Genomic DNA, 17,185 nt, shown 5'->3' with positions numbered 1-17,185 from the left:
CACACACACACACACACACACACACACACACACACACACACACACACAAACACATACATATACACACTGCAAGGGTAAAATGTGGGGGGAACAATCGTTTTCTGTCTTCAATCTCGTGTTGAAAATCACCCCATAACAGAATCTGATAACTCAGCATGTGACCTTACACAAGCCTCTTCACTCTAGGGGCCTCAGCTCCCCATTTGAAAAGCACGGGGAATAATCCTGTGCTCGCCTGCCTCAGAGTGTTGGTGTCAGGACCAAAGGAGATAATGAATGTGAGCCTGCTGTAACAAGAGAAAGTATTTTATGAACACTGTTCTGAGGATTCACATGAATTTTGGGGTTGTGTAGCATGGTTTTATATGTCTGTGGCTGTGGGCATCAGTGTGTACTTAAGTTTACTCTGAATAGAATAAACCCAAGTAGCTACAGATCTTCCCTTATCAGCATCTGCCCTTAAAGTTGTGATAATTATGTTTGAGCAGAACAGAAACTCTCTCCAAGCCGAGAACTCACATCTGACATCTCTTCAATGGAGCTAAGGCCATTCTTAGTATAATCCTTCTATTTCCTATCAGATGCTTTCAAAATACAGAAATAAATTGAACAGTTAATACCCCCACCCCATTATTCCTCTGTATACCTTTTAGAGAGTTCCTTGTGGCCCCAAGCTGCCTCCATGTCCCTAGCATCCCCTATCGAGTGTTACCCTCCCAGGGCCTTCAGCTGTGTGCTTCTCACAATGGGACATGATTTCCACAGCAGACTTTCCTCTAGGAAGTTTACCCCTTTGCTGTACACAATACAAACGCTGTGGATCAAGGTGGGATGGCTGGCTTTGTAGGCAGAGGTAGTGCAGGCAGCCTGACACCGTGTCCAGATGCCTCTCTCAAGCCACAGCCTTACGAGTTAATTATTGGCCCTCACATAGCATGTTGCATCTGAAGTGATACTTTATAAATGTCACCTTATTTATCTTCCCATTGTTCCTCAGAGGCCGGGAATCTCATAAAATCCACCCAGGAAGAATTGGTTCTTAAGCAGTCATCCCCGCCAGGTGGTTCCTGGGCAGCAAGGTGGGAGCCTGTTGCAAGGGTTCCCATTTTCCTGTATCCTGTAACTTCAGCTGCTTGGGGCCAGGCCCCTGTGTTTATTGCAGCCACACATATTGGGTGTTCCCTGTGCTGAGCACCGGGAGCCTGCCCACAAAGCCAGTGACCACGCCCCTGAGGAGCCCCCAGAAGCTGGAGAACATGAAAGACGGCCCCCCTTGAGAGCAGAGAAGGCTTCCTGGAGGAGGAGTGACCGGAACTAACTCAGAGAGGGTGTGAAGGAGTCACCCAGAGGAGGGAGTGGAAGAAGGAAGGCAGAAGAAAGAGACTGCGCCAGGGCAGTTTGGGGCAAGGCTAGAAGACAGAGAGAAGACAGGCTGCTTTAGGAATCCGAGGTCAGGCCACAGAGGGCCTTTGTGTGTGGTACTGAAGAGTTCTGACTCAAGTGGATAGGGATCTAGTTTTGAGACGTAGGCTTCCCTCGTAGCTCAGTTGGTAAAGAATCCGCCTGCAATGCAGGAGACCCCGGTTCGATTCCTGGGTCAGGAAGATCCCCTGGAGAAGGGATAGGCTACCCACTCCAGTATTCTTGGGCTTCACTTGTGGCTCAGCTGGTAAAGAATCCGCCTGCAGTGTGGGAGACCTGGGTTGGATCCCTGGGTTGGGAAGATCCCCCAGTTGGGAAGATCCCTGGAGAAGGGAAAGGCTACCCACTCCAGTATCCTGTCCTGGAGAATTCCATAGACTCTATAGCCCCATGGGGTCACAGACAGTCGGACACCACTGAGCAACTTTCACTTTCACTTTTGAGACAGGTGGAAAAGCTTTCATCTATCTCACCTCCATCTCTAGTCTCCCCCCACCACAACACATAAACACTTTTTTCCTTAGTTAAGTTAGATCTGACATTCTCTAATATTTTTCCTCAATTTTTTTTCTTGTGGTAAGATACCCATAAAATAAAAATTTACCATCTTAACCATTTTTAAGTCTACAGTTCAATGGTATTAACTACCTCCACAATGTTGTGTAACCATCACCACCACCCAGCTCCAGAACTCTTTTTCTGTCTTAAAAAACCAAACCTCCATACCCATTAAACACTAACTCCCCACTCCCTGTCCCCCTGACAACCACCATCCCACTTACAGTCTCAGTGATTTCAACTCCTTTAAGTACCTGCCATTTCTTGCATGAATGAATGAATAAGTGAATTATTTCTCTTGGGCTGACGTGATGTGATAGCAGAGAGCATTTCAACACCTTTAATCAGGGAAGGACAAAAAGTAAGTCTCCACTGTCCTGGTAGAGGGTCTGCCCTACATGGGTTCCTTCCTTGACACTCAGTTTCATAAGCAGAGTGGGAACCCACAGCCGTGTTTCATTGTCCCACCTTTGGGGCACTGCATGAATCACTGACAATTGGTCTTTTTTGATAGAGGAGAGTAGTTTTAACAGAGACAATTATAAAGTAAGAAGAAAGATGGGTTTGGAGGACAATGTTCAAAGAAGGAAACGAGAAGTGGTCCAGGTTGTTGGAACTGCATGTTTTGTGTGCTTGTTTATGATTTAAATGCAGGGCCTTGGGGAGACAAGGTTATTAATGTACAGTAAAGGGCAGAGAAAACATCAGTTGTGCAGGATACAAAGTGCTTGGCTTTGACAGCAATTTCCCTCCTGAGGCAGAGGCTCGCTGTGTGAGCCGGCTTCCCCAGCCCTTCTTAACGTCCTGGACTGTGCAGGAGGCATCCTGAATGGGGGTGAGCAGCGGCACTCTCCCTTCCTCGTGGCACTTTGGTTTTGTATGTCAAGCACTTACTAAACTGACTGATGAGAGTCTCCCACCAGGATTTTCTAGATATTTCAGACATTATTCAGGTTACTGGGACCTGCCCAAAGTGTACGCTCAGATATTTGTCTTCCATTGTAGATTTTCAGAGGGCCCTCAACCCAGAATGAGCCAGATGTTCCAAGGAGCTGAGGGGAGGGGAAGGACAATCACTTTTTAATGGTGCAGAAATTGAAAATAAATGGCTATGCAGATTATTTCTAAGATTCCTTCCCGCTCCACTCACCAAAGCTGATTCTTTCTGATTCTTCCAAATAACTGATGACCACTCACAGATGAGAAATTTCCCCAGCAACCCAGAACAAGCCTGAGTTTTTCTTGTCAATGTCCCCCATTTTGAATATGAATTCTGCCTATCAGATGTCTAGTGCCTAAAGCTGCTCTTCTGAGAGAAATGAAATCTGAAGAGATGGCTTTTATCTAAAAAATTTTAGTTAGTCTAAGACTTTGCAAAAAAAAAACAAAAAAATTGTCCTCACAAACCAAGTCTCTTTATGTCAGAAACCAAGTCTCTTTATGTCAGAAACCCCAGTTTTTTTATTCATTAGAGGGTTTCCTACTGTTTTCACCTTGGGGTGGGGGCCAGCCTCACCTCACGTCTAGTCAGATGAGGCTGTGACCTACTGCGGAACATCAGGTGATTGAGAACCACACCGCTCCCCACCTCACTCTCCCAACCTGACCTCCCTCCCCACCTCTTTCTCCTGACCCAACCTCCTGAAATCCCACCTCACTCTTCCAACCTGACCTCATGAAATCTCACCTCTACGGCCTCAGCTGTGGTTTCAGGCTTTGATCCCACAGTTACATGGAGGTCCCCCTACCAGGGGGAAAGGGCACGGCTTAAAGAGATAAAGGTGACTGAGAAAGACTCTGCCAACTCCATGATCTCTCTCAGGGTCAGCTCTGTTACTGTTATAAGATAAAAAAAAATTTTTTTCCTTTTGTGTAAAATACTGTTTTCCGTTCTCTTACTTTCAGACTTTGTGTGTTTTTAGTTTTGAAGTGCGTCTCTAGGAAGCAGCATATATATGGGTTACTCTTTTAGTGTCTGTGGGCTTCCCTGATGACTCAGATGGTAAAGAATCCACCTGCAATGTGGGAGAGCTGGGTTTGATCCTTGGGTTGGGAAGGTTCTCTGGAGGAGGGCATGACAACACACTCCAGTATTCTTGCCGAGAGAATACCCACGGACAGAGGAGCTTGGCAGGCTACAGTCCATGAGGTCACAAAGAGTTGGACATGACTGAGCGAGGTGGGGAGGGAGGTTGCTGCTGCTGCTGCTAAGTCGCTTCAGTCGTGTCCGACTCTGTACGACCCCATAGACAGCAGCCCACCAGGCTCCCCCGTCCCTGGGATTCTCCAGGCAAGAACCCTGGAGTGGGTTGCCGTTTCCTTCTCCAATGCATGAAAGGGAAAGTGAAAGTGAAGTCGCTCAGTCGTGCCTGACTCTTAGCGACCCCATGGATGCAGCCCACCAGGCTCCTCCATCCATGGGATTTTCCAGGCAAGAACACTGGAGTGGGTTGCCATTTCCTTCTCCAATGCATGAAAGGGAAAAGTGAAGTCACTCAGTCATATCTGACTCTTCACGACCCCATGGACTGCAGCCCACCAGGCTCCTCCGCCCATGGGATTTTCCAGGCAAGAGTACTGGAGCGGGGTGCCATTGGAAGTTGGGTCCTACTATATAGCACAGGGAACTATATTCAATATCCTGTGATAAATCATAATGGAAACAAATATAAAAAGATATAAAACCAAGTCACTTTGCTACATAGAAGAAATTAACATGTAAATCAACTATACTCCAATAAAAATTTTTAATAAAAAAAAATTCCAGTGTGATGAAACTGAGGGAGAAGGTTGTGAACCCTGCCTTTCACACAATGAGAAACTGAGGCCCAGAGTGAGGAGACACAGTGTCCAAGGACATGCCATTGGTCAGGCTGCTGTGGGTCTGAAACTGGGTTTACCTGACTCCCAGGCAGAAGGCTGCCTTTGGAGACAACAGGCATGATTAGTGGCAATATTTTGGGGCCAAATCACTTTGAGGTATGAAAATTGAAATGGCTGGAAAAAATAGAGAAAATTTTCAAAATGGCTTTCTGACTCTGGGTAAACAGTAACCACATTTTTTTTGCCTGTTGGAGGCCTGGTTTTTAATCACTCCACAAGCAGTTTTCATTTCTGCAGTAAAATTGCTTGTGGTTCTATTTAATTTGTTTCTGCAGGAGCCAGCTTTGGTGAAGATCTCCGAGGAGCTGGCAGGCATTTTAGCACAGCACGCACAGCCAGTCAATGAGAAACGGTTCCCAACATGGAGGAAATTCCTGCAAACATTTCTCAGTCAAGGTAAATAAGACTGTAAAGCTTCTATTGAGGTTTGGTCTGCACAACCTTGCATTCTAGTTTTGGGTAAACCTGGGGCCAGTATGAATACCTAGAAACTCTTGCATTGGTTTAGAAAAGTGCTCCTCCAAACAGATTTTTCTTTGAAACTTTGCCTAAATATTTATCCTGCACTCAGCCTCTTAAGTAAACAGTAACTGAGCAGGCCAGGCATGCCATGCGTAGCTCGAGATTCTGACCATATTTTGGCACCACAGACTTCTCCTGAGAAGTAGGCTTTGGAATCAGACAACCTGAGTTTGGATCTCATCCTTGACCTTGAGCAAAGTTCTTAAACCCTCGGAGGCCCAGTTTCCTCACCTACTTACAGGGTTGTTGACAGGATTCAATGAAATACATATATGAAGGTTTCTACCACGGAGCCTGACTCAAAATAATTCTTCAAGAAATGTGAGTTTCTCCTTCCATTTTCTAGGAGAGAAGAAATGGTCTCACTTCCAGTTCTGAAGTTAGACCTTGTAAATAAAAACCCAGTATAGTCTTGGAGCCCAAAGTGATTTTGGAGCCCCATGGAGCAGATGGTGACTGCTTCCATGAAATGAAAAGACACTTACTATTGGAAGAAAAGCTATGACCAACCCAGACAGCATATTTAAAAAGCAGAGACATTACTTTACCAACAAAGGTCCATCTAGACAAAGCTATGGTTTTTCCACTAGTCATGTATGGATGTTGGACTATAAAGAAAGCTGAGCACCAAAGAATGATGCTTTTGAACTGTGGTGTTGGAGAAGACTCTTGAGAGTCCCTTGGACTTCAAAGAGATCCAACCAGTCCATCCTAAAGGAAATCAGTCCTGAATATTCATTAGAAGGACTGATGCTGAAGCTGAAACTCCAATACTTTGGCCACCTGATGTGAAAAACCGACTCATTGGGAAAGATCCTGATGCTGGGAAAGATTGAAGGTGGGAAGAGAAGGGGTCAACAGAGGATGAGATGGTTGGATGGCATCACTGATACAATGGACATGAGTTTACGTAGTCTCCAGGAGTTGGAGATGGACAGGGGATCCTGGGGTGCTGCAGTCCTTGGGGTCACAAAGAGTCAGACATGACTGAGTGACTGAACTGACTGATAGTCCTGGATCAAAACCCCTGACTTCTCAATTTTCTGATGATGTTAGGAGGTCAGTGGATGAGGGAATGAATGGAGCAGTTGTGGAGGTCCTGTGGGAATGCTACAACACATTGCCCCTCACTCTTTAGGAGGTAACAGTATAAGGTGGATATTCTTATATGCTTACCACATACATAAGAGAAGGCTAGGATACAGACCACAGAAGCTATCTTTCCACTCTATTCACCACTGTCAAATGATAACATGTAACATAAATATATAATAATATCATAATAATAGGGCTTCCCAGGTGACACTAGTGGTTAAGAACCTTTCCGCCAGTGCAGGAGATGTAAGAGACATGGGTTTGATCCCTGGGTTGGGAAGATCCCCTGGAAGAGGGAACAGCAGCCTGCTCCAGTATTCTTCCCTGGAGAATCCCATGGACAGGGGAGCCTGGCAGGCGACAGTCCATAGAGTCGCATGGAGTAGGACACGACTGAAGCCACATAGCATGCATGCACGCACATCATAATAATATCAGATGATACGAGCAGCAGCAGCAACAACCCAATGGCGAGAACAGCACAGTGGAAACAACATAATCAGCACAGTCTGTGCTTACCATGAGCTCCTCGTGGCATGTGAGGCAAGTGAGTTCTTAGTTCCCTGACTAAGGATCGAACCCATGCCCCCTGCAATGGAAGCATGGAGTCTTAACCACTAGACCACCAGGGAAGTCCTTAGGCTCTATTCTAAGCACACCTATATTAATTTCTTTAACCCTCCTAACAGCCCTGTGAGGTGGGTACCATTATCACCCTCACTTCACAGAGAAGGAAACTGAGGTACAAAAGATTAAGTAACTCTCCTCAAATCACTCTGTGAATACTTAACAGAGCCAATAAACGGCTACCCCTGTGCTACTCCAGGAGTCTTGGCCAGAGACAATGGGTACATTTACCAAGGAATACCTCTTAGCTCAGGGTATGAGATCGTATAGAAAAAGAAAGATCTATTGGGCGTTGCAACACACTGCAAGGCAGAGTGGGGTGGAAGGGCATAGTAAACTCACTGTTAATGAAATATTTAGATCAGACAGCCCACAGTCTAACAAGAATGCTGAGAAAGGATTCTTCACTGGTGCGGGGAGAAGCAGAGGGCAGTTATACTGTACAATCTCTAGTGTCTTCTCAATATTAATTTCTGTGATTCTACAAATTTCCACATAAACCCACTACCAGAAAAGTAAAACTAAGAGTCAACCCTGTGCATAAATGGGAGAAAATAAAGTAGGTAGGCACACCAGGTGTACCTGACTTGACTTCCATGACTCAGACGGTAAAAAATCTGCCTGTAGGGAGGGAGACCAGAGTTCGATCCCTGGGTTGAGAAGATCCCCTGGAGAAGGGAATGGCAGCCCACTCCAGTATTCTTGCCAAGAGAATCCCATGGACAGAGGAACTTGACAGGCTACAGTCCATAGGAGTCTCAAAGAGTGAGACCTAATACTCTCTGAGCAACTAACACTTTCATAACAAAACATGGTTAAGAATAAAGGATTTTTTTCAAGTTATGAGGGGAAGACCCTGAAGATCTCAGATTCATACATGACAGGATGTTAGGAAGTTTGAAGGTCTTCCAAGGTCAGTCTGCAAACCTTCCTCTAGCCTATTTATTTTCATGTGAGCTTTGTAGATTAGAAAGGGTTTCTATCTCACATGAGCTGTACAACCACAGGCTTAGGCTTTGTCTCAGCCTCCATCATTTCTATCCTTTCTTCCTCTATTTCAGCCGTGTTGTAAGCGTAATACTTATTTATAGGAGGAAGAACAAGCTTTATTGAGACACTTTGATAGACAAAGAAACAGGCTTAACGATAGGAAGTGACTGGGACAAAATCACACAAGTGCGTGGTGAGTGGAAACGCAGTTAGAGCCCACAATTCTAGCATGTCTCAGAAATCTGGTTCTGGGGAGTCATGTGTTTTCAAACCTATTCCCAGCTCTGAGCCCAGAGCCTACATAAAATGATTACTGACTGAGCAAGGCTGCCCACCCAGATTTCCTGACCCTAAGGCTACCATCTCCTGCCATCTTCCCCGTGGCCTGTTTCCATTTCATTTCTCCTCTCTGAAATGTACTTATAGATTTGACTTCTACATTGTCAAAGCGTTATAGCAAAGGCAATACATTTTTTAAAAGGGGGATTAATTACTTCAAAAGGAAAAAAAGTAACACTGAAGAGACTGTGGTCCTAATACTGAGAAGACAATACAAATAAGCTACTCTGAAGGAAAATAACCTTGTTAACTATAAAGGACGAGTGTTTTCACTGGAACATCATCTTTCAAAATGTAGGTGATAGTGAAAGCCACAAAGTCTTCTGAATCAGAGAGACTCAATAGGTTTTTTGCTTGTTTTTGTGCATTGTGTTATTATTGTTTTGTTACTTTTACCTTGCTAAACCTCCAGCAACCAGTATTTAGGTACAGCACACACTCGAAAACCTCATTTAAAGAAAAGCATATCTCAAACCAACCAAGAAGATGAATTAGCTTTTCTTCTGAAACTCAGTTTTCTTTAGGACCAGCTTTAACCACATTTATAGACATTTAAGGAAAGAGTGTTTTATATAAAGTAACAGATGGCTGCATTTGAGACATTTTTAAATCTCAGGATTTAACCATATATGCTGTTCAAAGCCTGTGAGCATAGGTCACCTCCCAGCAAATTCCCAAAATACACGTCAAATTTATCTTAATACTGTTGGGCTCCAGAGGCTGCCTTGTCTAGGAACACTTTTAAATTATGTTATCTAATTCTTCACAAATAATATTCTTTTTTTTTTCTCTAAAAGGGATATATACAGTAAGATTTACAGGTTAGGCCTAAAGACAGAAAATAGGACCATGTAAATTTTGTGGGCAGGCTTCCCAGGTGGTGCAACGGTAAAGAATCTGCCTGCCGATACAGGGGATGCGGGTTTGACCCCTGGGTTGGGAAGATCCCCTGGAGTAGGAAATAGCAGCCCCACTCCAGTATTCTTGCCTGGAGAATCCCATGGACAGAGGAGCCTGGCGGGCTCCAGTCCATGTGTTTGCAGAGTCAATTTAGTTTAGCACCTAAACAACAAATTTGCCTCTGTGATTTTTGCTATTCAGAGCAGAAGGTGAAGTAAGATAAATTATAAAGCTCCCATTATCAGCACGGAGCAAGCTTACCTGTTTCTCAAGAATGGCAGCATTTTCTGGCTCCATATTTTAAAACAAACCAGCTATATGTAGAAGTCCTTTGGCTGACATAATGGTCAGTATTCTCTTATGTCTGATAAAAGCTCTAACCTGTCAGAACTTGAAAAAGCAGAGAAGTTGAACAGGAAGCGCAGTGGTCCTCAAGGTACAAACTGTGGCCTTTGGGCAATTAACTCCCCCTGAGAGATTTGCTATAGACCTCAGGTTCATCATTTAGAATGAATGGGCATAGGCTTGATATCTTCCTAGTGTCTTCCTAGTTAGGATCAAAACCACCACTCACTGAGTCCAACTACACACCAAGCATTGGACTAAATACTGTAGATCACAAAGATTCACAACAGTCTGGTGAGATAGGTCTTACTATGCTGATTTTAGAAATGACGGAAAGGAAATTTATAGAATTGAAGCTACTTGCCCAAAGTCTCACAAGACATGGCAGATGCAGGCTCTGAGCCTGAGTCCCTCTGCCAAAGCCTGAGTTTTTTCCTCTTGCTCTTAATGGGCACAGTCCACGCGAGTGTGTCCTTTTACCCACTCCATGCTATTCCCCCCAGGAGGCGTGATTGAAGCGTACCCACCTTCAGAGAGTATTACCAACGTGACGGTGGACATGCTGATAGAACCCAATGGAGAAATCAGGCTGCTGTCAACAGGGGACCAGTTTCATGCTGAAGGCCCATTCATCTCCTCCGGGACCACCGTTCCTCAGACCTCAGTGGATCCCCAAGTTCTCAGTTCTTTGTGCCTTCAAATTGGAAAGGCTTGTAAAATGAAAAACGTGATTGGTCACTTTTCCATAGACCTGGTGACTTTTATTGATCCGAGCACCATGGAACAGCAGGTGAGTCGACTTGATGCCATGTGAAATACTGAACTATGTAAAGACTCCAGTACCATCCATGCTCATCCAACAGGGACCGTGAGGGAGCCTCCAAGATTCGCTGCTCTTCTGATGAGCTGATTGTATATGGTCCATGCTAGTGTGGGTGAGATCGTACTTTATGGCTGTAAAGATGGGACCAGTGTTACCAAGCAAAGGGTTCATTGCCCAAAGGGCACAGAAGCCAATACTATGGCACAGCTTTTGAGAAAAGATTTTATTTTGAGGTCAGCTGGCAGGAGACAGGAGGTATGGCTCACATCTGCATCTTCCCTGATCTGGGGTTTGGTTGGTAAAAGCATTGGGGCAAGTTTTCACTGAAGGGCTTTGGGACTCAGCCATTTATGATGAGGTGTGGTTAAGGAGACTTTAACACCAGCTCTTCTGGGACAGCAGACCCGTCGCTTCAGAAAGGGCTCCAGCAATCAGGCTCCAGTCTTCTCCCGGTCCTTTGGTTCTGTGGAAGGAGAAACTTTGCTTTTGGGTGTTGTCTGAGGTCAAAATTTTCTCCTCTGTGCATATTTTGGCTGTATGACTTGTGGTTTTGTTCTCTTGTCTCTGAAAAACAACTCAGTTTCTTGTTAGAAGCAGTATAGGTCCAGTTTCAGGCTAGTTCTGCCAATACCCCAGGGTCTCCTCATTCAGTACAGCTGGAGTTTAAATCGCTGCAACTTATCCTGATGGGGTCTGAGTGCTGCCCATTAATGCTCTGTCTGTATCTTATCATGAGACTATTCCATGACATCCAGGGCGGGAACCTTTCTAGAATCTGTTCTTAAACAGAGAGTCAGTCACTAGCAAAGAGGTAACAGTTCTTGTTTCTGTCCCCTTTTCTTATCAGTAGTTCAACGGCAACTTAGGTGGTCAATTTTTTCTTCTTAAAAATTGATTGGAAAATACGCATAAATATAAGAAGGCCTAAATACTAATATAATGAACCAAGACCACCTCCAGTCCTGTGTACTCCTTGTCAGTCCCCCTCACATGGCCCTTCCTCCTCCCAGAGGTATCCATCCTCTTGTAATTGGGACTTTTATTCCTTCCTGTATCTTTATGCTTTCTAGTGCACATAAATGTTACTCATCCAGGTTCATTTGCCTGACATGCATCAAGCCAAAATGCTGAAATACTGATGTCTGCGGCAAGGAAAGGGTCTATCCACAAGGCAGTCAAGCAAGGAGAACGGAGAACAAGTCTCAAACCTGCCTCAAAGGGCTTGAGATATTTAGGGGATAAAGGACCAGAGTGGTCTTAGGCTTGGGAAGCATGGGGACAGGTGACTGGAAATGAGGAAAAGGTGAGGGAATCATTCTGCACGGGAGTAACTACCAAGCAACAGGCTTCTTCATGGGAACGTGCTCAGCCGTGTCTGATTCTTTGTGAGCCCGTGGACTATAGCCCTCCAGACTCCTCCATCCTTGGAATTTTTCAGGCAAGAATAGTAGAGTGAGTTGCCATCTCCTACCCCAGGGACTCTTCCAGACCCAGGGATCAAACTCTTATCTCTTGCGTCTCCTGCATTGGCAGGTGGACCCAGAGGGGGCTTGTTAAAATGGAGCACTTGTCATTATCCAAGGGTAAATTTTTAGCCTCTGATGTCAAAAGGTCCCCAAGCTGACACTCGGGCTGCCTAGCTGGAGGGTCAGTGGTCCTACCCAGTGTTAACCAGCTCAGCTTGAATTAGACTCAGCTGACTCCAGGTTTCTGAGAAACAGCTCAGGCAAACATACTGTTTAGGCTAAGTACACTTGGAGGACACACACTTTTCTTTAAATAGCTACAACTAAGATGACCTTGATCAGTGAAGGGAGATTGCAGGTGTAATGGATTTATATATTTAATATATAGCTTAATTTTTCTTGTTTTAAAAATTTTTATAGATCATTACATCCTATGTATTCTACTACAACATGCTTTTACTTATTCAATATTTCATCCATGAAATTCTGCATGTATACAGGTGTGCCTTTGATGTACAGTAATTCTAAATAACTTTTAACCTGTTTGTTTTGCCCCCTTCTCCCCCTGCCCCAGAAATTATAATGTTTAAATTCACTAAGACTACTTGCAAAATGTTCAGTTCCTCTTGCATCAGTGTCAGTGACCACAACTCGGTCTAAAGGATGGAATGACCTCCTGCCTTCCCTCTCCTGATACCCTCTGCCCAGGCAACGTTGTAAATAAACTTCAGTGGTATTATTACTCTCAGTTTTACAATTCACCATTTCAGTCAGATGATAGTTTCAAAGCATTTTGTTTGTGCTTCGAGCAGTAGTTTTCAGTTTGTTTAATAATCATTTTCCATTTGCCTTCCTGAACCCTCTGCTGGTTCTGCATCCCTTTCTCAGGCCCACACATGGAGAGAGAAAAGGACAAATGGAAGGGCATGCGGGAATCAGCATGGGATGGAGGGAGGACAGGAGCAATACCCTCTGGAAAAGAGCTGGGTGACAAGGAATCAAGGGGAGAAGCAGGAGAGGATTTCCCCTCCCAATGTCTGTCATAAGAAACAAAGATCAAATCTGTGATCCCTGGAGCAGTAGGGAGGATGGAACTGTGCGGACAGTTGACTAATGGTTTGTATTCATTCAAGTTTGATGTTGAGAGAATGGCACCCATGGCAGTGAGAGGTATCGTCTTCAAACACAGAGCTAGTCCTGTTCCAGGAATTACAGCCCTTCCCAGCTTCAGGGACAAAGGTCCCACCCTTCACAGGGCTGGCCCCATGTGCCTTAACATCCTTTGCTCACACCAGCTTCCCTTCTATTTCTCTCTTTTCCAACCCCTTACTCATCTTACTGCCTCCTGCCACAGAGCTTTTCTTTACACGTGCCACCGCTCTGCCTGAAATGCTCTTACCTCTTCTAGGTAACCTTCTCATCCATCATAGTTCAACTCAAGCCAGCTTTCTTAGGGAAGCCTCCCCCAAACTTCCTGACAAAGTCAAATTCCCCTGTTTTAGATTCTCATATCATCGTGTATCTCTCCTTTATACCACGTGCTTTTGTTACAATTTACAGTTATTTACATGATTATCTGATTAAAGCTGTCTGTCTCCCCCTGTACAGAATATGCTCCCTGAAGAGATATATTTTATCTCTTTTTGCTTGCTGCTTAGTTCTCAGCCTATCTCTGACCTGGCACAAAGCAGGTGTTCAGTAAATTATTTGTTGAATGAATGAAAAATAGAGGCATTCTAGCAGATGTTGGATGGTGGTGTTAAGGCTTTTAGAGAAGAGCTCAAAAATTAATTGATGGGTGGGATAAATAAATATTTATTCAAGATGTCTGACCTTATCATACTAATACTTCACCTTGTCTCTTCCTGTTAATACTTTAGTGTACAGCCATTTGTGTAACAATTTTCAATAGAACACTGGAAGAAGCTCTCAGTGAGCACACAGAAAGGAGTTTCTACACTGGCAAGGAATGCATGCTAACTCTCTGTATATAATAGATTATTTGAAAAATCACTGGTATCTACTCTTGCCATTTTGCAGGTGACATTAGTTTGGAAAACACTTTATTTTCTCTTCTAACTCAGCTGCTTTTTGGTGCTAGTGAAGAGATTGGCATATTAGCAACCTGTCATTTTTTGCCAGTCCAACAGAGGGAAAAAATGATATCTTGTTTCTTCAGTATTTCTTTCATTATTAGTGAGGATGAACATCTTTACTATGTCTATTGGCTATTTATATATCTTGTCTTAATTGCCTTATCATATCTTTTGCACATTTTACATTGAACTATAATACAAATGCTGATTTGTAGAAATTCTTTGTATATGAGAAATTGCTTCCAAATTGTATATGAGAGTGGCTCAGATGATAAAGAATCCGCCTACAATGTGGGACTTGGGTTCAATCCCTGGATTGAGAAGATCCCCTGGAGAAGGACAGGGCAACCCACTTCAGTATTCTTGCCTGGAGAATCCTCATGGACAGAAGAGCCCGGCAGGCTACAGTCCATGCGGTTGCAAAGAGTAGGACATGACTAAGCAGCTAAGCACAGCTCACAGCACATAAGAAACTGTTATTCTTTGACTTTTATACATGTTACAAATACCTTCTCCAGGTTGTCACTTGTGGCTTTTTGCCAGTCATGTTTCTCCACCGTAAAATCACCGCTTTTTCTTTGTAATTGATTAGTAATATTTTGTAAAAAGGTGTTCCAAGGAATATCTTATTCCTCACCAAATTTCCAGAAACAACTTAGTATCCATTGCCAACTTTCTACTGGGCCATCCACCATGACGACAGTGGTAATTTTCTGTTTCAATCATTCTTTCTATATAGATTAGTTGGAAATTTTCTGCAAAGAAGAATTTTTCCTTTTCTATCTTTTATTTATGTAAGCATGTATGTATTAATTTTTATACCAGTTTGAGCTTGTAAGTTTCTAGTCTCTTCAGTCAGTTGCATTTTGACAGTTTCATCATTTTGATGCCCCAGTTGTCCCAGATTTGTCTAGTAGGAGAGGCTTTAGAGTGGTTCTTTTGATGTGTCCTCATCGTTCTTTGAGTGTTGTCTTACTTTCTTGCACAATGAGATGTTCCAGATTCATTTTACATTTTTTCTGACCTAGACTTAGAATCAGCCCAACAGCTTTGAGTCACTTTAGAGGAGGATGGTATTAAATTAAGGTCTGGGATGTTAGTGCTATCATTGCTACTGGAGTGTCCTTGCTTCTGGCCGCTCTCAGTGGACAGAACTAAGACATCTATGAATTATACATGTACAATACACACATACACAAGCAAATATATATATATACATACATATACATACATGCATCTATGACCATTTCTATATCTATCAGGATATATATTTTAAAACCATGGATTCCTGCCAATATCTCTCATTGTAATCTGACACTTCAAGATTATTCTAGACTTCTGTTTTTCCATACTTACAAATATCTTCTCCAACAGTAAGAAACCTGAGTCTTTTATCTTCAATATATTTACTTATTTCCTCAATCAATTTATTTATTGCTTCAATGTAACCAGTCTCCCAACTAATTCTGTTATCTTCTTCACCTACCACATCTGTAATTGGATAATGAACCTTGTCATTTGTGCTTTAAGTTTATTTGTAATGCTCTTCATCATACTAAAATTTCAAATAGTCAAATCTAACTCTCTTTCTAAATTACTGTGTAATAATAATTTCTAAATTATTATTGAGCTTATCATTTTCTATCATCTGCAGTTTTATGAGCTATAAAATGAGTTGATTAGCTTGACTTCTGAGTTCAAAAATTATTTATTTCAATAGTATTTTCATAGTGCCTTTGTATTAAAATTCTAGCAATAATAGTAAGAATCCACTTTTTAGAAACATCATAAGAAAATTTTTAAAAACTTACATTAATATATATTAATCACATTGTTGTGATTAATATATACAACAATGTGATTAATATGTATTAATGTAATCACATTGTTAAGGGAAGTAAAACACTTCAAATAGATTAAATTCTAATAATAGAGAATTTGTTAAGCAAATTATGATAGATGAAAAGAATCAAGTGCTAGGAAGACAATAAAATTCAAAGTTTTGAAAAATATTTACAGGAAACTGTTTATAAACAGTGGAATGGTAAAATACAGATTATATAAGAATATATGTGGGACTTCCCAGGTGGTCCAGTGGCTAAGACTCTGCACTCCCAATGTAGGATTCGGTTCAGTTCAGTTCAGTCTCTCAGTCGTGTCCAACTGTTTGTGACCCCATGAACCACAGCACACCAGGCCTCCCTGTCCATCACCAACTCCCAGAGTTCACCCAGACTCATGTCCATTGAGTTGGTGATGCCATCCAGCCATCTCATCCTCTCTCATCCCCTTCTCCTCCTGCCCTCAGTCTTTCCCAGCATCAGAGTCTTTTCAAATGAGTCAGCCCTCCGCATCAGGTGGCCAAAGTACTGGAGTTTCAGCTTCAACATCAGTCCTTCCAGTGAACACCCAGGACTGCCAGGTCTGATCACTGGTCAGGGACCTAGATCCCATATGCTGCAATGAAAGACCCCACATGCAGCAACTAAAGACCTGGCACAGACAAAATAAAATTTTTTTTAAGAAATAGAAAAATAGGAGTTTCCCTGGTGGCTCAGTGGTAAAGAATCCACCCACCAATGCAGGAGATTCAAGTTCGATCCCTGGTCTAGGAAGAGTCCACATGCCTTAGAGCAACTAAGCCCATGTGACACAACTATTGAGCCTGTGCTTTAGAGCCTGGGAACTGCAACTACTGAGCCCATGTGCCGCAACTACTGAAGCTCGGTGCCCTTGAGCCTGTGCTCCACAACAAAAGAAGCCACTGCAGTAAGAAGCCTGTGTAGCGCATTGAAGAGCAGCCCCCGCTCGCTCCAACCAGAGAAAAGCCCAAGCAGCAACAAAGACCCAGTACAGCCAAAAATAAATAAATTTTTAAAAAATAGAAAAATAAATAATATGTAATATGATAACAATTTTATTAAAAGAAAAAAACATATATTAACACATGCAGAACAAGAAGAACCTAAAGAAATACGCCAAGACGTTACAAGTCATTATTTCTGGATCAAAGAATTGAGGGTATGAGGGGCAAAGTAATGACCTGGCAAAGGTGCTCATGTCCTAGTCCCTGAAACTGGTGAAGATCGCCACACGTGGTGACACGTACATGTATTAGT

General features: G+C 43.0%; 1 protein-coding gene across 1 annotated transcript in view; it reads left to right on the top strand.

The window, feature by feature from the left end:
* The window catches only part of LOC120860867 (IQ domain-containing protein H-like), a 225,239-nt gene that overhangs the window by 153,393 nt on the left and 54,661 nt on the right, over window positions 1-17,185 (top strand). Inside the window, exons 14-15 of the mRNA XM_040236570.1 lie at window positions 5,139-5,259; window positions 10,185-10,471. Coding sequence (XP_040092504.1) covers window positions 5,139-5,259; window positions 10,185-10,471 — 408 coding nt within the window. The remainder of the gene's footprint in view (window positions 1-5,138; window positions 5,260-10,184; window positions 10,472-17,185) is intronic.

The sequence above is a fragment of the Oryx dammah genome, unplaced genomic scaffold (assembly GCF_014754425.2).
Source record: "Oryx dammah isolate SB20612 unplaced genomic scaffold, SCBI_Odam_1.1 HiC_scaffold_11209, whole genome shotgun sequence".
NCBI classification, from domain to species: domain Eukaryota; kingdom Metazoa; phylum Chordata; class Mammalia; order Artiodactyla; family Bovidae; genus Oryx; species Oryx dammah.
The sequence above is the reverse complement of the archived record's forward strand: the minus strand, read 5'-3'. Positions and strand labels throughout refer to the sequence as shown.